We start from the raw sequence: 22,109 nt of genomic DNA on the forward strand, positions 1-22,109 counted from the left end.
ACTGAGTTTGTGTTTATTTGGACCTTGTAATAGTATAGGATTTTCTTTTGATCTTGTACAATGAATCAAGTAGTTTAGGTTTTCATTTGGACCAAGTAATGTAGGATTTTTAGGCTTGAAGATGACGTAGCTTGGAGCACATTTTGTAGTTGACTTCATAGTCAACATGCGTTGGAGTGGCTTGCTTTTCAATGTTGAGAGCTTCTTGATCTTTAACCCTTGGGAGAGTAGTGGCCATGTGACATGTTCCTAATGGAGAAAAGTACTCTTTAGTAGTGACTATGTGTCATGCTCTTAATGGATAAAATTTCTCCTTAATAGTGGCCATGTGTCATGTTCCTAATGAAGATTTTATCTCGGTTTCTAAATTAAAATATTATGATTTTGCTTCTACAATTTGGAAATACCTTTAGAGTTACCTAAGTTTATAAATAGAGGTGTTTCTCCTATGTAATTTACCTTTGAATTGAGTATTGTTATGCAGTCAAATCATTGTCATATTACTCAACTTAAGTAACCAAAATTAAAGTAACTTTCTTCTTATCGATTTGATTTTTTAAGAATTGTGTGTGATAAAAATAGAAAGTAGTAAGAATATGTTATATATATCAAAAGTAGGTTTGTTTGTTTGTGTTTCCAAAATTGATAGCACATTGATAGATTATATGAGAGGGTGAAGAAAAAAAGTAAGGGTATGTTGATGAATGATGAAAAAGGAAACGATACTAGTCTCGTGTGGCTTTTGCACCGACACAAAACTTAAAATTGCAATCTTGCTTACGCAGAAACCTTTAAAACTCTAAACTCACGGGAAACAATCCCTTCTCACTTTTTTTCCTCTTTTATGCTCTCTCTTAAACCATGAATAAAAGTAAATCATTCTTTGCTTCTCTTCCTCTCTTTCACTTTTTTATGTCATATTCGGATGCTTTACACATTTTTCCTTTATACTTAAGTCAAAAAAATATAACATAATCAACTTAAACGTACCCCTTTGTAAAAATCTTTGTTTTATGGGACAGTCTTTCAATTTCGGTTTAAAATCACGTTCTTTTTATCGCTTAAACTTACAAATTCTTATTAAGATTTAACAATTAATATATTGTATATCCTCTCAGTTTCAAACAAGAAAGACTTACATGCTATATGTAAAATTTTAAATAAAATACATATATTTAAATATAAAATTCAGATATTAATATTTTCAAATATAAATTATGCACTAAAATAAATATGATGAATAATATATCAATTATTTTAAAGAATCATTTTAAAGTTATATATATATATATATATATATATATATATATATATATATATATATATATATATATATATATATATATATAACAGCTTAATTTAGAATTTTTTTATACTTCTATACAGGATGATTATTAGAAGTTAAAGAAAATTATTTCACAACATCACTGATTTTCACCATAGATGTATCATTACTTAATTCCTCATCTACTCATACGTTAAGTGATCATCATAAAAGAAACAAAAAAACATAAGAAATACAAAAGAAATAATAAGGTAATCTAATGTACAATATAATTATCCAAAGACAATTAAATCATGGCAAATATAAGTTGAGCATGGATTAAATAAAATAAATCATATACAACAATTAACACTAGACTCAATTATTCGGATACATGTCATATGGTGATTTCTAGGTTATAGAGAACCATAACCTTAAGGGTTTATCACCGACCACACACAAAGTTAATTCCCTTCGCGCTTAAGATTGACAAAATTCATATCTAGGACATTCTCCTACTGTTCACGACATAACACATTCTACTTTATTTAAGTGTGAATGATTATTAAAGCGTTACATTATCCCCTTACTGATCTCATATGTTAATGCATACATTAAAGTCACTACCATAAAGAATTTTTCCTTGAAATTCCTTCAACATTATCACCACTCATGTCCACAATCATATCATCACCTTAACCCTTAATTAATAATAAACAATATTATAAATATACATCAGTTTCATCACAGATCTATCTCAAACAGCCAAAGAAGAAAACATATTTAATCATACAAGCTAACACTCAAATGTGGCACTCAACACTAAACGTTTTACAAAGAGTGACACTCAACGACAGTGTTGGTGCTCAACTTCATTCTTCTCACAAAAGTTTGCGCTCAACGACATTTTCTATCGCTCAACATCTTGGAGCTAAAATGATATAAACCTGCAATACAAAGATGGCGCTTAGTGGTGCCTTATTGTCGTTCAACGCCAAAGCATTCGCAAAATGTGATGCTCAACGGTATAATTTGTTGTCCAGCATCCTAGAGCTAAAATACTCCCAAGCCTGTAGCACAAAGTGATGCTCAACGCTACTTTGATATTTCTTAGCACCATATCAATTAACAACAAATGGATTTTGTGATTTTAAGTGAACTTTGACATGATCAGTTGCCCAAATTGGTACTATTTTATCATTGCATTTATTCAAAATAGTTTTAAACATGAAAGCTCATACCAATTTGCACATTTTCTCAATTGCTCAAATTCTAATTTTTCACAATCACACAAACCCAAGCACAAAAATCATGAACCGATCATTCAAACCATGCAAACTAAATTCACATACTCATATAAACCAAATTCATAAAAAACAACTAAAGTTCATTCTTAACATAAAATCAACCATCAACATGCATTTATCAATTTAACAAGAACCTTACAAAGGAAGTCAAGACTAGCTTCCATTACCTAACCAACTGCTCACAAGACCTATGTAGCGAAACTCCTCTTAACTTTTAGAATGTTTTATCTACACGTAGAAACATCACAAGAACGACAAGACATGTCGTTATAATCATTAATCTGTAAAGACTCACATATATAACTAAAAAGAGACATGTAAATGGAACAATGCTCGCATGCAATAGATAAATAAATAGACCAAGAAAAAAGGATAAAAGTAAATGATCAATCCAAATTGAGTTACAAATATTAATCCTATAGTCTCAGTTTTTCCATCAAACGAACATAAAAAAAAACTTAAAAAGAAGTTAAATAACTCTAAAACATTTGTTTCTAAAAAAATAATACATCTTAAAATAATAAAACTCATTAATAAAAAACTATTTATATTAAAATCTTTTAATATTAAAATAATCAAATTTCATTATTTTTAAACTACTATCACATCTCATTTTCTATGATTTTATAATATAAATTTTGTTTTGTTAAATAAAGATTAAAAAATGTTACATTTCTTAAAGAAATATTATGTTTGGGTGTTAAAGTATATAAGATGAATTATATTAGATATATATCAAGACTTAAATCTTTTGCATTTAGTAGTTTTTTTTCTTGCATATATTTAATTTCATCAATAGAATAACTATATTCAAAGTTATCCTAAGATAAATCAGGTTTGTAAATTTTACATAAAAAAATAATTATCACTTTAAATCGTTATTTTGATTTATTATATATTAGTAAAAAAAAGTGCATTTAAATGTATGTGTGTCAACTCCTTTTTAATGAAAAAGTAAAATAAAAATTCTTAATATAATTTATTAAAAATAAAAATATTATTAAAATTAGGAAAAACAATTATAAAATAAATCATTTTTATAATTTTATTATATTTAATTAATTTTTATAGTAGTTATTTTAAATGTCTAAATTGAATTTAAAAACAGTTAAAAAGCTTAAATAGTAAAATAATAAAATAAATATAATAATAAAAATAAAATAAAAAATTAATTATATACATTAAAAAATAGTTAAAAGGTAATTGAAAAAATTATCTACATTAATATTTATAGATACAGCTGTCTCAGTATTTTAATTGATATAAAAACAGAGCTAATGTCCTCAGTTTAAATATTTAAATCGATAAGAAAAAAAAAAAGTATATTTTTAAATAAAATCTTGTCGGTTCTGTTAATTTTTAACCTGTCAAATCGAAGATAGTTTTTTATTTTAAGTTCTAAATTAAAATAACTATTTTTGTCTTTCAAAATTTAGAAAATAGTTTAATAATTTCAAACGTCTTTATTTATACATAATCGTCTCAAATAACTTCTCGTATTTTAATTGATGTAGGTCTCTTTTGTGAAAATTGATTTAATTTGAATCTTACTGTTAAAAGTTTTGTATTGTGGTTTCTTGACTGAGTAATTTTTAATTACGTGGCATAGTTTGGTCGTTTTAAATAGATCTTTTTTTATAGTTTTAAATAAGTTGGTGGAATTATGTGGCAGAGTTTGGTCATCTTAAGTAAATTTTTTTTATAGTTTTAAATAAGTTGGTGGTCGGCTTGGTGGTCGGCCTGGTGTTCAACCTAGTGGTTGGCTTAGTGGTCGATCACTCGTCTGGTTGCCTAAGGGATCGTACGATACATAAAGGATTCTTCAAAAGCCCATCAAAATATTAAATCAGTTCTCATTATTTAAGCTTTAAAGAATCTTTTTTGTACATACAATCTCTTGGTACCACCAGACCGATCCCTCACCAGGTCGACCAACTACCAGACCGAGTGGCCGACCATGTATAAATTGTTTTCCATTCCTACTTAAAATAAATCACGTAATGAGATCTCCTTTTCCACATGCTTATTAATTGCTAGCTTAACATGACAACAAATTTAACATCGTCCACACTAGTTAACGACAACGTCATAATTAACTCAATTTTATGATACCTAATTGAGACAAATAAAAATACAAACACCTATTTGAAATGAATCTGTACAAATAAAAACGTCCAAAATGATTAAAAGAAAATAAATTTAACATTCAAACACCTTGAATCCTGGATTATAAAATATAATTTTATAATATTTAAAATATCATTTTTAAAAACTAAAATTATATTTCTTAAAAATAATTTAAAATTTGATGTATTATAAATAAATCATTATTGTTATTATTATTATTTAATGAGAAATGATGGTGTTAATTGATTGTATTGCACGTTATCTTTTGTGGCCCGTCTTTCCATTTCATAGTTCCTTCTCAAATCTCTATGCAAATAAAGAAATATTATAAATATTATTTGTTTAAGAGATTATACTAAAAAACAAGGTTTCATGCCTGCAGCATTGGAACGACAAAGTTGGCCTTTCAGATCCTATGCTTTTTTATAATAATATCTATATACCTTCTACCTCGTTCTTTCCAGTAAATTATCAATATTTAACTTAATTCGTTAGTAGCATTAAAATATAATCACCACAATCCAATTGATAGAAGTATTTAATATATGATAAATGCTTTGGGCTAAGCTTATCATATATCATGTATAATACATCTTTATTAAAAATTGACATTCATAATGATCATGACAGTACCTTGAATTGCCCACAAGTAATTAAATCTAAAATACTAATTAAACTTATGATAAATTTTTGAACAAATTTATATATAAAAATTACTTTTTTTTTCTAGTCATAATAATAATAATAATCAATTATGGATTAATCAAATTTATAATTGACTGCTTAAATGTTTGGTCATTTTGAGGTTGGTATTTCTTGTATGTACCAGTATCTTGTAAAAGTAGCCTATGAGTTAGCAATAATAAGTGTTTAACATAATTAGCGGATAAGTTAATTGGTAATCTTAAAAAATATAAGTAATTATTTTATTATATGAATAAAATGAATTTTTAGAAGAAAAAAAAAGTATTAGTATGTAATTATAGTTTTAGATTTTTAAAAAATTCTTGTTTAGAATTTCAGTACTTTTATTTATTTATTTTAAAGCTCATATTTTTTTTTTTGGACAAGTTGTTTCATTTAAACTAGTTTATCTAATGACAGTTAATCAAATTAATTTCTTATTTATTTTTAGAAATTCAATTTTTATTTTTATTTTCAAATTAAACTACCTTTATTGAGTCACTCTTTTATCATTTTCATGAAATAATTAAATTGTAAGAGGTACTAAAAAGAGAAAATTAATTAGATTACAAATTAGATGAGATAGCATGCGATTTATAAGAGTTTATTTAACAAAAATATCTTATAAAGTAGGGAAACTAATAAATTAGTTTAAAGTTAATACATTAATACATTTCTAACCTTATGAAGTGAAATGTCATAAACATGTAATAAATAAGTTACCATGTAACACTTTTAAAAATAAATTATTTATATCAATACAAAATCCAACCTAAACTTATTCAAAGCATACATAAATGTAAATATTTCTTTGTGTACATAATTAGTCACCTCACACCGATAGATAAAACAAGTTGAAACAAGTTTTTATTTAAAAAAAAATTATAAAAATATATATTTTGTTTCGATTGTAAGGGTATGAAAGTCGGTTGTCCTTCCTTGTTTTGTCTTGTGTTCCAATCGTTCAAGATTCCTCAAGAGCATGTTTCACATCGATCGGTTGTTGACCTGTAAAAAAATTCTGACGTTCAAGTTAGATATCCTTCTTAATGAGGTCTTAATGTGATTTTGGAAAAAAATCTCTTTACTTTAAGCTTCATAGCAACCAAGCCCATTAGCTATCTATTAATACAATATATATTTGGGGTTTGCTCCCTCCACCTCCTCCCTTCCTCTTTTACCCTTTCCTCTATTTTTTTATTTCTATTTTATCCTTTTAGTAAAAGTTTATTTTTAAAGTTAAAATTTTACAGGAATAACAAAGTTGAAGTGGTGGTGGTGGTATCTATAAAAACTTTAAGAAAAAGTGTGTGAATAAGCGACCACAACCCATGAAACCTTCCTAAACGGATATGAGAATCCATCAACGGATGTCAACATCCGTTTAAGGTATAAGCGAATGTCGACATCTGTTTTACCTTAAACGAATGTTGACATCCGTAGACGGATCCTCGTATCCGTTTAAGGGAGGATTGCATGTTACTCCCTTCACACATCCTTTCTATTATCATCTTCACTCATTCTCTGCTACTCGCATTTTGGTTGCTTATATCACAATCAATTTCTGATCCCAAAGTGAACATGTAATGACGAAGTCCTTCACGTGATCCCCCTGTTCTCCGTCGAACTCTCCCCACCTCCATTGCCTCGCCGCCACCGTCGAGCCAGCCACACCAAGCTCGTGCATCTTCTTCGCAGCATTGAATCATCACGCCATCATCAAATGATCCAAGAGCAGAAGCACAGCGCCGCCGCCATAATCGCGCACCCTCATCATCTTCATCACAAATTCGACGCGCATCTCCTTCACGCAGCACCATCATCACCCTCATAGAATCACCACGACCACCTAATTGAAACAAGTTTAGGAACCCTTAATTTCAAATCTCAAATTTCAAGAACAATTTGCAATCACAAAAACACTAAATTACAACCACCAATCTGCAAAGAAAACAGATGAATCAAACCCCAGAAATCCCCAATTCAATTTCAGAAAACCCAATTTCGAAAAAACCCCAAGGTTGACATTTTGAATGACAATGTTGCTTCCCCTACAACGAAACCTTAGAACCAGAAGAAATTTTTGGTAAAGAAGAAGAGTTTTTGTAAAGCCCCAAATCGAAACCTTCACTCACAAGTCCGGTTGTCGCGAAACCACCTGATAACAGAGGCCACCACACCGCAAACGCAATCGCGCTCTTCTCCTCCACGACGTCGCCATCAAACAGGGCTTCTCGCATCGTGAAGATGTCGAATATGGAACCCTTGCAGAAACGCCAACGCTGCAGGACGCCCTTGCCATGCCTCGCATAATGCCGCCCCTTCTCGCCGTGAGATTGTGCCTTGCTCGAGACGCATAGTCCTAAGATTCGGCTGTCCATGAGAAAGAGTGGGAGAAGAAAGAAGCTTGAAGCTTCTGATGAGCAAGAGATATTAAGTTGAACAAAAAGGAGAGATCGGAAATTGAACAAAGAAAGAGGGATGGGGAAAGTGCTTTTGGAGAGTTTGCAGCGAGAGAGAAGAAAAGAGTATGACGGAGCTGGGAGAAGAGGCAAATCTCAATCTTGGGAGGCGAATCTCAATCTTGAGAGAGGTGAGACTGTGAGTGAGAGGAGAAAGTAAAAGTTAACATAGGGTTTGACCATTACTCCTAGTAAATAACTAAAATAAAAAATGTAAAAAAAAATAAAAAGGTTAAAAAAGTAAAAGAAAAAGGATATTTTTGTAATAAAATAAAAAAAAAAGTAGAAACCTAAGGAGGTGGAGGGTGGAAAAGAAGAGGTGGAGAGAGCAACACCCTATTTATTTTTAGGCAAAAAAAGTCGTTAATTAGTCATTAATATCGTATATTCATATTTGATATGACAATTAAACCTATTAATTAATCATTAATGTTTTCCAACATACCTGCTGATTATGTTGTCATACGACAGATCGGTTACTTTTACTTATCAAGATGTTTACTCGCGACAAATCATGAACCGGTCGACATGGCATGGTGAATCATAGACGACTCCTATGACCCGACCGATACACTCTATATAATACACATTTTAATTAATAAAATCAAATATGAATTAGAGGATATTGAACATGTAAAATATCAATTGATGACATATTTTTTTATCTGAAGACATACAATACTAACATCTCGTCCAATCTAAGATATAAATTTAGGAGTGAATTCATGAATCATGACATTAAAGTAAGTTCACTACAACCTCTAAAATACATTTAGACATATCACTGTATATAAGAATTCTTTCGTGTGTTTCTCACCACCAGCAGATTTCGTAATTTATATAACTTAAATCATTATTAAAGTAGGGAAATCTCTATTAAAACATAAATCTCATACTTAAATTGAATGATAATATGGACTACATAATAATACAAGTCTTTATCATTTTTAATAATGATTTTTATACATAATTAATAAGATAACAATTCAATTAAATATTTATTTTGTATTCATAATTAATATTGAAATACAATCTAAGAAGAAACAAGAAAAGGAAAGGAAAAAAAAGAGCATATTATGAATCTTTATTTTTTTTCTTAAATCTTCTAATTAAGCAAAAATATAAGAAAAATCAATTTCCACCAAAATCAATAAATTTTGAAGATATTTTCAAAAACACTTTAATAATACAATGTTTAAACAATTTTAGTGATATCAATCCAAACACTACATCCAAACACTACAGAAAAAAACAAAACTAAAAATTACCTACAGGTAATTACATTTTGAATATGTAGATAAATTAGATTTTACATACAAATATTATCTACAAATATTACCCGTATATAAAATTATATTACATATGAATTTTTTTTCAAATATAATAGTAAGATATTTTCATCCCACTTTTTATATGTAAAATTTGTCTATAAATTTTAAAAAATGTATCAAAGATATTTAAAAACAAATCCGTGTGTAATATTAATAAAATCTATAATTAAATAAAGACATTCATTACATATAGAATTTACATCCAAATTTGACTTAAATTATATTAAAAAAATAGAATGGAAAAACATATTAATATATAGTGTAATCTTTCCTGTTATGACTTCACTTCACTTTCATGCCAAGTCCTTTTTTGTGCTCACTCTTTTCTCACTCTCATTCCTTTCTCACCCTTACTCCTTTTTCACGCTTCCTATCTAATTCTTTATCCAAACCTGACATTGACGAATGTCGAAGAAGATGCAGGTCAATTAATGTTGTCGAGTGAACTCTTGGTCAGAAATTTTTGATATGTATAGTTATGTGCATCAAACAATATTTTTGTTCCAAAGAATCTGTTTATATTATAAAAAATTATTGTTGCATCCAATTTGAAATTGTCTTTTGTATGCTTAGGCTTGAAAATTCCTAATTTAGTCCTAGGCTGGTTTGTCCCAACCACAACTCGATAATAATTTATAAAGTGTTTATGTATTTTTGCTTTTGAGTTGAATATGTCAAAGAAATTTGATGAAGGTATTTGTGTCTAAAAATTGCAATTTGTTTTCCTTTTTTAAGTTAACCTTTTATCATTCTATCACTTTCTTTATTTTTATCTCTTTATATGTTAATTGATATGGGTACTATAAGGATAGGACGGTCCTCGACAAATCAACCAAGACACGTAGGGATGTCCCGTCGGTATAGTCAATGAACGCAGTGTTCCTTCCGCCGGTAACATGTTAATCTTGTCTGTATTGGTCGAGTCTTATCGGATGTCCCCACAAGGACGTCTATTCAGTGCAATCAGCATGAGTGTAGCATTTCCTCCGCCGATAACATGCTAACCTTGTCTGTATCTTTCCAATTTTATCGACATGCTCGACCGTCTCAAACAGACCGCCTGGTCAAAGTTCAGAATAAAAACCAGGATTAAGGTAAGACACAATTAGCGACATTGGGCCAGTATTGGACCATGATTAAGACTTCGCTAATCACAGACTCATGACAAAAACTATAAATAGACGTCAAATGTATGAGGTAGTTGGTTACATTAACTGCGCATTTATTTATGTTCTCTTTCTCTAGAGTGACTTGCATACTGCCTTGAGCATCGGAGGACCATTGACAGGTATTCGACCGGAGCGTATTGTGAAGGGGGAACTAAGAACCAAACAAACAGAAGCGTACGAGAAGATAGGAGGTGTGACTGGACGTCTAGAAGACAAATTGTATAAGAGTTAGTGGAGTCCGACCTCACAACCGAAACAATATGTATTAAATTCTAAACATTTTGAAATACAATTAGTTAGTGTATCGTATATTCATTCGTTCAATTTTAGATGTCCAACCATCAACTGAACAATTTAATTCCTAGACCAATAACCTTTTAGGCTAAGTTCTCCTAAGCAAAGCTCCTCCAGATCGAGCTCTTCTATTTTGGATGTCCCACCACCAGAAACTCAGGACCTGCATACGACTGTAAGAACTACAAAACGTAACAAAAATACCCAAACAATAAAGACAAAGACGTGAGTAATAATGATCCAGGACCTTCAGAAACCGTTGGATATTAGGTTAACATTTTTCATTATCCAAATCAGAACTAGGAAGATCAACACCATTCTTCCCTCGTATTAGTGAAAACGTGGAACTGAAAGTTCAACAATTTTACATTGAATTGCTAAAAATCTATTTAAGACAAAAGAATAAATATACATTCATTTAAGAAACCATCACATTATGATTCCATCCTTTTCAGCAAATTGCTTTAGCAATTGTATCATTTTTTTCCAATCTAAAGAAACCATAAAACACTTTTCCAAACCGTAACAACCACACATTTCATCTAAATTTTATCTTTATTTTATTTCACTCTTAATCATTCACACTTGAAATATAAATATTTATATTCATGTCAAAATCATATATTGACATAATAATTAAAGTTACACAATTTTTTATCTAAAATATTAATATTCAAAGTAATTTCTAAAACTCCTAACAATAAAACTATTTCAAAATTTAGAAACTTAGAGTAAAATATCAAAATATAATCAAATTTCAATACCTGCTAAACCAAGTTGAGATAATTATTTTTTCAATTGACTATATTTGTAACATCCCAAAAATTATATGTAAATATAATTTCGAGTGATTAAACATTATAATATGATATAACAGTTTAAGAATAAAGATAAAGTTATAAGTTTACAGTCATTCAAAATTGACCATAAATTTAAAACTTTACTTACAAAGGATATATTTCAAAATAGATAAGTCAACTAAGAATGATCCTAAGCACTAGGCGGTTGCACCTTCTTCATTCTCCAGTGCTTGCTCCAAGGGCACATCATCAGCTACTGCTCACATCCAAAGGATTGGATGATCATCGCAAGGGGGAAGACAAACACATACAACAAACAAATGCAAAGGTAAGCTAGGTATAAAAAGCATGTTATCAATCAAGTATTTCAAGCATGCAAGGACCATAAACAATACAAACTATGACCAAATGCATTTTATCGATACCAATGACCGACCATGAGATTTGACCATCTGGACCAGTATGAAATGTCAAGTTCCAGGGGTTTGTGCACCAGGGTGGTGTAGTAACTGGAAACCCATCAGCTGCCACCCGAGGTTAGTCCATTACAGCGGTATAGGCCTACAGTGAAAGTGCCTATCCTAGCTAGGACCTCCTGTTATTCTCACCACATGACTCATCACTCTCTACTTGAGTTTGGATGATCATTAGAATGTCAGGATAAACCCCATCGGGAACTCCGACCATTCATACGGTCGATCACAACAAACTACAGGGCACCACCATGTAACCTCCCTTGAGGATCATGGAATTACGTCCATCAACCATACTTTGTACATACATGCTTTCAAACTATAATTCACAACGCAATACATCATACTCTTAATCATGTTGCACAATCATCCTTTATTTATGTTATAAAAACAACTCATACATACTCAGACATTACATACTTTCACAGAAACATCACTTATTAACACAAGTTTCTTTATAATCTTTAGTTATCAATACTTAAGTAATTTAAACAGCTTGGGGACCCTCACCAATGGCTCTGAAAGGGTCAAAACACCCCCAAAACGACCTAAAGAACGTCCAAAACGGACATCCGGAACCTCACAAACTATCAAAAACAAAAGCAACAGCATAAAAGGGCGCTCAACCCCCTTTAGGGGCGCCCGGGCGTCACATTTATGATGGAAACAACAGGAAAGGGCGCCCAGCCCCCTTTTGGGGCGCCCAGGTATGGCTTTTGCAGATTTTTCTGCAGATTTTGCAGAATTCACCCACTCTCATTTCGCTTTAGGCCTTTTGGTGGATTTCTAGCACTCCTAACTTGATCTATGTGATGAATCAAACTTGCCTAACTAGTTCTAGACATTTCTAACCCCATTCTTTAGTGTTTGTACATCAATTCATACTCATAATCTTAGTTTTCAACAACCTAAGGACTAAAATCTAGATTTACCACTTAGAAGATGTTTTTAGCCCTTTAGACACCTCTAACAAGTCAGATTTGACTCAACTAAGTCATCCCAATAGCTTAACTCAACCCTTAACCCTAAATCTCAAAATCATTCTCTCACTTCCTCTAGAATGGCCTAAAATAACATAGTTCATCTAACCTTCTTATCTAGTAACTTGCACAACAGTTTCCACCTCATCTCATATTCATATTCAGCATAATACCTCACAGATATCAATTCAATTACATCCATTCACAGATTCAAAATCTTACAATTTAAGAATTTCATGTTCTCATACACATAATCATCCAAAATCCAGCTCAAACGTGTTAGCCTACTTTACACAATCTACACATGCATTATCTAACAATTTCAACCGGAATCAAGTCATGCATACTAATTACACAGAATAGAATTAAAACCTAAGTTTCCCTTACCTCTATGCAAGCAGTGCAGTAACAAAACCCCCTTCTTAGCTCAAGGAGACCCCAAGCACGCCCCTTTCACTCTCGGAAATGCTAGACAACCTATGGGTCATCAATTGATGATGGAAAAAAAACTTTAGAACTTGATAGAAGCTAGATTTGGTAAAGAAAAAAAAAATGGGCTGCATGCAACAAGTTTGATAGCATGCTCACAGCCCTAAGGAAAATAGAAAGAGGGTTTTTCTTACCAGTTGAAGGAAATTGAAATTCGAACGGTAGAAATGTGGCTTGCAGCCTCAAGAACGCTTATGAGCTCCCTAATCAACAAACGATCGGTTAGATTTTGAGTTATGGTGGATGAAAGATATGGAAATGAAGAAAAGAGGGAGAAGAAACTGTGCTTTGGTGGTGAACTCTCGTGACAGAGAAATGGCTGGGGTATCTGAAGGCAATTTTCATAAAAAAATTTATTTTTGCATTTAAACTTGACTCGATAATTTGTTGCCACGTGTGCATCACTTAAGTAGTATTTTCTTAGACCTTACAATATTAAAGCTGATGACAAAAGCAAAAAAAAAAAAAAACAACGAATTTTTAAAGTAAATAAAAATTTATTCCATTTAAAGATTTAATTGATTATAAATTATCCTTAACTTCCTAATTACTTTAAGATGTGATGAGGTTATAAAAGTGATGAAGTATGAGGATTTTTGTAGAAATAAAAAGAGAAAAAAGAGATTTAAGAGAGAAAAAAATAAAATAGAAAGAAAAAAAAATAAAGGAGGGGGAGTGGATTATATATTGAATATGAATATAAGATGTTATATCAGAATATTACTAACATAACTTTTATTATATAAATGGAAATTATTTTCTTTAGAAGAAGAAATTATTATCATGTAATTATATTCATATCTTTTTAAATAAAAAATTTGTGTTAAACTTGTTAATACTTTTATTTGTTTTTAAAAGTTGTATGTGTTTTTCTTTTTCAGTTGAACTAGTCATTATATTCAAACTAGTTGATGTAATAAACATTAATCAAATTTAGCTTTATTTATTTTCATAAATTTAATTATTTTTATTTTTCATTTTAAGTTATCTTTCATCTATTTTTTATAATTTCATAGTGTATAATTTTCGTATAGTGTTATAAATTAATCAGTAGTTATTTTAATTTATAATGTTGATTCTTTTATAAATTTATCTACATAAAAAATTTAAAAAATAGTTTAACAAATATTAAAAATAATAGAATAATTAATTCTATTTATAAAATAAATTAGATAATAATAGGTAAACAAAATTAAAAATAGCATTAAAATATTTTAAAATTAAGTGATAACAATGAAACAATTAAATAAGCTATAAACTATCTAACTAAAGTAATTTGCAACTCATAAGATAGAAGGTTTTACAATAAATTATTTTAAGATAATTAACAAATATTTTCTATAGTCAAATTAAGTTATAAATTAATAGCCAAATTATTGATTTTACAGAGCACACTTACTTTGTGTATTACAAACATTTATATAAAAATCAAACGAAATTTTCATTAAATTTTATGCTATTGACTAATTTTTTAATATTTTAAAAATATAAGAACCTAGAAAATAGAGTATTAGAATAAATAGGTGTATTAAAATAATGAGATCGAGTATTTTATATTAAAAAGTCTTATAATATAAATATAAGCTTTTAAAGCTTGGTTCATTATCTTAATTTCTTCTATCTTTCTAGAAAATTATCCTCTTTGCTTTCTCTCACTTCTCTCTAGAGATGACAAAAACATCTGCGCCCGCGGATGTCTGTAGATAAAATCCGTGACGGATATTTGGTATCGGCGGATATTTACTAGACTCGAGTTACAAGTAGCAAGTTTTTTAATACGCACTTATAAACGGGTCAGGTGCGGGTTTATACTATCCGTACTCGCGGATATCCGCTTTTCAGAAAAAATAAAAATAAAAATTTAATTTATATTTTATTAAGTTAAATTTAATTAAAATTAACATTAATTTATAATTTATAAGGTTAAATTTAATTAAAATTAAATTTTAATTTATATTTTTTATATATTTTTTGTAATTTTATTTAAATTTTATTTTAATAATATATAAAATATATATATATATATATATATATATATATATATATATATATATATATATATATATTTTAATATATTTGCGGGTATCCATGGGTAAACCTGCAGATATTTTTTAAGTGGATATTCGTGCGGGTAGCAGGTCGGGTAAAAGATGGATTTTTTTTGTTGGGTCGGGTTGCGGGTAGGCATTATCCCTGTCCGACCCGACCTGTTGTCATCGTTAATTCTCTCTACTCTTTCTCACTCTTGGACCATCTGTTCGAGGATCAGGAGGTGTCTATGTGATCCTAGCGTCAAGAGCTATCTCTTCAATCGATCAATTTGTTATTTAGAGCAAGTAAGTCAAAAATCCCTTTTTCTTTTGTTCCAGGGTTCTTGGTCATGCACAAAGATTCTGTTTTGCATGTATCAAGTAATCTTCTTCCTTGACTATTGGTTCAATCTGGGTTCTAAGTTTTGTCTCCCATCGCCGATTGGTGATTCGTAGGTGTTTCTAGAAATTCCTTGTGCGAGAAGTAATCGGGACGGTATTAGAGCTTGGTATCATCGGTGTAAGGTAAGGGAAGCTAGAATCTCTACTTTAAATTGTGTTTATGTTGAAAAGAAGTGGGATTTATATGTACTGTGATTTTATATGTGGGAATGTATATGTGTGTAAGAATGAAAATGTTGTGAAAGTGAGAATTTGACTGTATCTTTATGATGATGAGTTAATTGATGCTTTGTGTACGGATGAATGATTGAAACATGTTGAATCTGTTAGTATGTGTTGTTGACTTGGATTTTGGTGTTGTGAAGCTTGCATGTTGATGCAATTGGGGAAAAGAAATGGTTACTAGTGATTGTAAATCTTTTTGTCTAAAAAACAGGTTTTGGACAGGGAAATTATGAGAGAAGTGTTGGGAAATGGTGAGAGGTATTTGGAGTTGGTTATAAGTTGATTTGTGAGCTATTCTAACAATTAGAATAGAAAAAATAAGAAGTGCCAGTGTGTGGTGGTGATAAGGTAGAGTTCCACTTAGTTTAGAACTCAATTTGAGGAAGTGAACTAGTGAAAATGTGAGTTGGAGGTTTTGTTCCTGTATGGTCAGTTTGGGGAGTCTTGGTAAATCATTTGGGACTGGTTTGGTCCTTAAGTTGCTTGGAATTGTGCCACAAATGATAGAATTCAATTTGGGTCTATAAATTGAGTTTTTGTGAGTTCTTGAGTGAGATCTTGAATCTAATTGTTTAGATCGAGGTTAGAAGTGTTTAGACAACATTGATTACGTATAAATAGGTGTATAACACAATCTAGGAGGGTTAGAAGTTGGGTAAAATAGTTAGAATTGTAAACTTGGTGTGAGTTGCGTAATTCTACAGATTTTGGTGTTGCAGATTATGCAGACTCGTTGAGCGAATGGATTCGCTCAACGAGTGGTGGTAGAGGTAGGTTTGCTGTCTGAGGACTTTAGCTTAGCGAATGGTGTGCGTTGAGCAAATTGTAGACTTTAGCCTAGCGAATGGTGTACGCTGAGCGAATTGTTGAGGTTTGAGAGCATTGTCAGTTTTCTTCGCTTAGCGAATGGTGTGCGCCGAGCAAATTGTTCAGATTTTAGTTTACTCTTTATTTTTTCTTGTTATAGTTTGATTTAATTGAAGTTTTTAGATTCATTTTCAGTATGTATGAATTTGTATTATGGTATGCAATGTGGTACGGAAACAAGGTTGTGAATGTGATGATGATGTTAAAACAATGTATGAGATGTGGATTTTATGTATTATGTGAGAAAGGAATCCCAAGGAGGGATACCCTAAGTGTATTATGTGGTGTTATGTATTGAAGTAGGGGCTCTTGGATTGGGGGGTGATCCTGACACTTTCAATAACCCCATTTCATGTAGAGATGGGTGATTATGTCGTGGAAAGTAGCAGGAGATCCTAGTCTATGGTCATTAATTAGGGTCATAGATGTTTGACAGATTAATCTTAGTGTGTGGTATTATTGGTGGTGGTTGCAGATGTGGTTATTGTTATTATTTCTGAGATAGGTTGCTCCACCATACACGAACGTAGGTTCCCCATGAGTCCGACATCAATACATCTGTCTGGACAATAAAAAGGGTTTCAAGTGGATTGGACAAAGTGTTGTGTTGTTTGATTAATAATATGCTTGTATATTGTTATCATTTTAAATTGATATGTAAAATCTTTTTATACTCTAGCTTACCCTTGCTTTTCTGTGGTATGTCTTTGTTTGTTGTTCTCTTTTGCGATGATCACCTGAATGGTATGAGCTTAAGGATAAAATCTTTCAGTTAACTCAGTGGGAGGTTGGGAGTGAAACTAGCTGTATAGGGTGTATTTTTGTTCTTCAAGTGAAGGATTTTATTCTTCATCAATTTTTGTAGTTTTGTTCTCTCCTTATAATTTAGTGTTCACTTTAGTAGTTTTATATTACTAAATTTGGGATGTTACATTAATTGTATTAAAGCAGTTTGTTCTTAGGATGACTTGTGAGTTGCGGGTTTGTCGTGTCTTCCCTGTAAAGATTTGAGTCTAAATGGTATGGGTTACCATGTTTTTCAAGTTTAGATGGTAAAGTTTTGTATCTAACTGAAAGTTTTAAGAACAAAAAATGTCTTGATAGGAGCAATGAGGGTGCACACTCATGACTATATCAGAGATGTTTTCCTTTCTTAATTCTGAAGGTGGAAAAATCTAGTGAGAGTGGTGGTTCTAAGTCTTGTTTCTATAGTGATTCTTGTTATGTTCTTGTCTTGATGTTAGAATATTGGGATCTTTGTTGCGTTTGGTTATGTCAATCTTTGAAATAGATTGATTGCTTCTATCTGTGTAGGCAGAGTATGGCACATGGGCCTTCTTCTTCTTCTTCTTCTTCTTCTTCTTCTTCTTCACTCACAGATCCAGAGGAACCCAATATGGTAAGGATGATGGAATCGTTTGGATTGGGGAATGATCCTGACACTTTCAATAACCCCATTTCATGTAGAGATGGGTGATTATGTCGTGGAAAGTAGTAGGAGGTCCAAGTCTATGGTCACTGGTTAGGGCGATAAATGTTTGATGGATTAACCTTGGTGTATGGTATTATTGGTGGTGGTTGAGGATGTGGTTATTGTTATTTTTTCTAAGCTAGGTTGCTCCACCATCACGGGTGCAGGTTTCCTATGAGTTCGACGTCAATACATTGTCTGGACAATAAAAAGGGTTTCGAGTGGATTGGACAAAGTGTTGTGTTGTTTGATTTATAATATTCTTGTATATTGTTATCATTTTAAATTGATATGTAAAATGTTAGCAAAATGATGAAGATGAAGTTTTGATGATGTCCAAATGAAGTAAAGAGAAATGAAGATTCAAGAAGATCCTTTGAAGACTTGTTTTGCAATGGAAAGCTTTTGTAATAATTGTAGTTTATTGTTAGGACTTAAATTTTCATTGGTTTTGATTCCATGTACTTTCATACTTTGTAATTGATGTTAAGAGTCAAAATCACACTGTTTTAATTTATTAAAACTAGTATTAATCAATTAAAACGAGTAAAAGTTAAAAACTCAACTTTCTCTGTTTTAATAGATTAAAATACATTTTAATCCATTAAAGATAGTTGTTGGAGTTTTCTGGTTTTTGAAAACTAGTTGTTGTACTCATTTTAGTCGATTAACACTTGTATTAATCGATTAAAAGTGTTAAATGGCCAGTTACGAAGAATGGAAGAGCATTTGCTTGAGTATATAAATAGACTCTCCTTATCCATCAACAACAACTCTTCCCTTGTGCTGAAATACTCAGGACTCTTTAAGAATTGTGTGCTCGTGCTCAACTAAGGAAACTCTTGTCTGTGGAGCTGGTGAATTGCTGCTACGGTAACGAAGGAATAACTGGTTCATCCTTAGTGCGTCTAAGGAGGTGTGTGGAAGAGGATCATCCTTCGTGAAATATTCGGAGGAGGTGTTTCATCCATTGTAAAGATTCAAAGGAGGTGCAAGTTCATCTCTTGTGGTGTCAAAAGAGTTGATTTCTAAACTTTTACAAATTGTTTCTCTGTGAATGTAGTTTGTAATTGTTTTGTGCTTAGTGAATTGTTTATCTTGATTTAAGATAAGTGACTAGACGTAGATTTGGTATGATCCGAACTAGTATAAAATTCATCTGTGCAAATTTCTCTCAACCTTGCTCTTGTTACTTTTTATTATTATTTGCATAGTAAGTTTAATTGAGTAGAAATTAAAAGGCACACATTTATATTAAAACCCCTACTGGTTTGTTATTCCATGCTAACCATTCCGTTGCAGCCGCTCTGACATAAAATCTTTTGATACTCTAGCTTACCCTTGCTTTTCTATAGTATGTCTTTGTTTGTTGTTCTTTTTTGTGATGATCACCTGAATGATGTGAGCTTAAGGATAAAATCTTTCAGTTAACTCATCAGAAGGTTGAGAGTGAAGCTTGCTGTATAAGGTGTACTTTTGTAATTCAGGTGAAAGATTTTATTCCTCATCAATTTATATAGTTGTGTTGTAATGTTCACTTTAGTAGTTTTATATTACTAAATTTGGAATGTTAAAAAAACACATTCACAAGCTTGCAGCCTTTTATAAATATAAATATTAAAAAGGTAAGTTATATATATTTTGTATTTTGAAAATTGTAAGTACTTAACTATTGAATTCAAATTTAAATACAAGACTCAGCCAACTAAACTATAGAATCTTAAACTACTGATCAATTTAACTTTGTATCAATAATTTTAAAGTATATCATATAATTATTTAAAAAAAATAGACAAAATACAATAATATAATCTAGATTTTTTTTTTTAAATCTGAATGAATTTATTTCCACTTCTACTTATTAGCCATAATATGATTTTGTGAAATTTGAAAACAAATTATATTATGCTATAAGTTACCTAATACAAAGAAAATTTATTAATTTTTGTCATATATTTAAATTTAAGAAATCATCATTATTTAAGTTCCACGTGTAAGGACACATATAATGAAAATAAATAACAAAAATGACAAACTACCAAACATTTTCCATGAGATTTACTTTAATATATGTTGAAATAATTTCTTGTTATTAAGTTATATTTTAAATTTTACTTTTTTTTTATATATTAAATGAGGAAAAATATAAAAAGAAATATATATATATATATATATATATATATATATATATTCAATTAATTAAACAATGTATACGGACAGTGTCATGAATTTTATATAAATACATGTTTTTTAAAATTATAATTGAAGACACCAATTACTATTTACAAAAATTATGAACTGATATGAATATATTTAGTTATAGCACAGTTATCTCTATTGTCTTATATGAAAGGCAAACTAATAAAAAAAATATATAACTAAATGTGTTAAATAGAGTAGGTGGAATGTTTCTTTCATAAAGTAATTAATGATTCTTAATAAGGGTCAGTGACCTTCAACAAACTCTATAATTGTACACCACTAGTTTACAAAATTATCCAAAAATAATGTTTATTTATTCATTTAAAATTATTTCTAATTTTATCTCTTTGTTTTAATGACACCACTCTATTATTTTTTTTTTCTTTTTTTAACTTAAGACCCAGGTATTCGTTACAGTATACCAATATCAATTTTAATTGATAAGTCATAGGAAATTTTGTTGAAATGAGGAAAAGGAAGAAAGTCCAAAAATATGATATGAAAATAATGAAGGAAAAAGATAAAGATGGATAATGTGAAGTGCCAACCAAATACATATAAAGTGTGAATTGTCAATTTTATAGTACTATATTACTTTGTGTCAGAATAGCACAACTATGTATTATTTTGAAGAGAAAAAAAATAAAATATGCAGAGTTTCTTTTTTGTTTTATTTTTTGTACGTTTATTATGTTTTGGATCTGAAATTAATTACTATAAGTAGATTAATTATTATTACGCGGCAAAAATACAAAGCTCAGAATTTGTCTGCAATGGTACAGTACTGTAGTAAAATAATATGTAATAATGAATAAAAGGATGAGTATGATTCTGGAACAATACGTGCAACCGGTTGATTTTGTAGGAGTAACACAAAACGACAACATAGTGTTTAAAAATAAAAAGAAAAGGAAAAGAAAAGCTCCGCTAAAAGAATAAGTTGCAGTGGGAAATGGGAACTGCAGTCTTCTCAGACTAAAATAATTTACTATGCAACAAACACTGATTACAATTCGAGCCATAAAAAAAAGGAAAAATGTTTATTAATATTTTAGTGTAACTTCATATATAAAAAATAGGTAAAAGTACACAAATAATTGACGTCATAATGATACTGTATAAATTCTTATATTATAATAGCATTTAAATGTAATCACGCCCACGGCTTTGAGAGTTGTGTCCATATTTTTTTTTAATTTGATTTATAATAATTCTAAACATTATATTGATTTATAAATATTTCTTATAAGCTAATTTATCCTTATTAAATAACAGTTTTTTTTATTTGATAACATTTCTATTTAAAAGTAACCGCACAGGGTTTATGTAACAGTGTTAAATAATTTTCTTTTCCAATACAAGTACTCTTTTTAAACATTATTTGTATAAGACTATTACCTACTAACATTATTTGTAAAAGAAAATTATCTACTTTTTAATTTTTTTTAAATTGTATAATTTTATAGTAAGTAAAAATGCAAAGTGCGTTTCTGTTTACTATTATAATGCCTATTTTGATACAAGTGGAGGAG

At 30.1% G+C, this 22,109-nt stretch overlaps 1 protein-coding gene across 2 annotated transcripts; it reads right to left on the reverse strand.

Annotated features, from left to right (window-relative positions):
* Positions 1-6,100: 6,100 nt before the first annotated feature.
* Positions 6,101-8,279, reverse strand: LOC111242388. 2 transcript variants are annotated; one of them, XR_002669415.1, is made up of 2 exons: positions 7,518-8,279; positions 6,101-7,231 (listed from the first exon to the last, which is right to left on the reverse strand). XR_002669415.1 is itself a non-coding variant. In XM_022785569.1 (2 exons), exons 1-2 carry the CDS (start codon positions 7,761-7,763, stop codon positions 6,900-6,902), a joined length of 555 nt encoding a protein of 184 aa, XP_022641290.1. In that variant the 5' UTR covers positions 7,764-8,279; the 3' UTR covers positions 6,101-6,899. The 2 variants fall into 2 exon arrangements, 1 of the variants encoding a protein (XP_022641290.1); XM_022785569.1 differs by having other exon boundaries at positions 7,541-8,279.
* Positions 8,280-22,109: the final 13,830 nt, after the last annotated feature.

This window comes from Vigna radiata, chromosome 8, assembly GCF_000741045.1.
Source record: "Vigna radiata var. radiata cultivar VC1973A chromosome 8, Vradiata_ver6, whole genome shotgun sequence".
NCBI classification, from domain to species: Eukaryota; Viridiplantae; Streptophyta; class Magnoliopsida; order Fabales; family Fabaceae; genus Vigna; species Vigna radiata.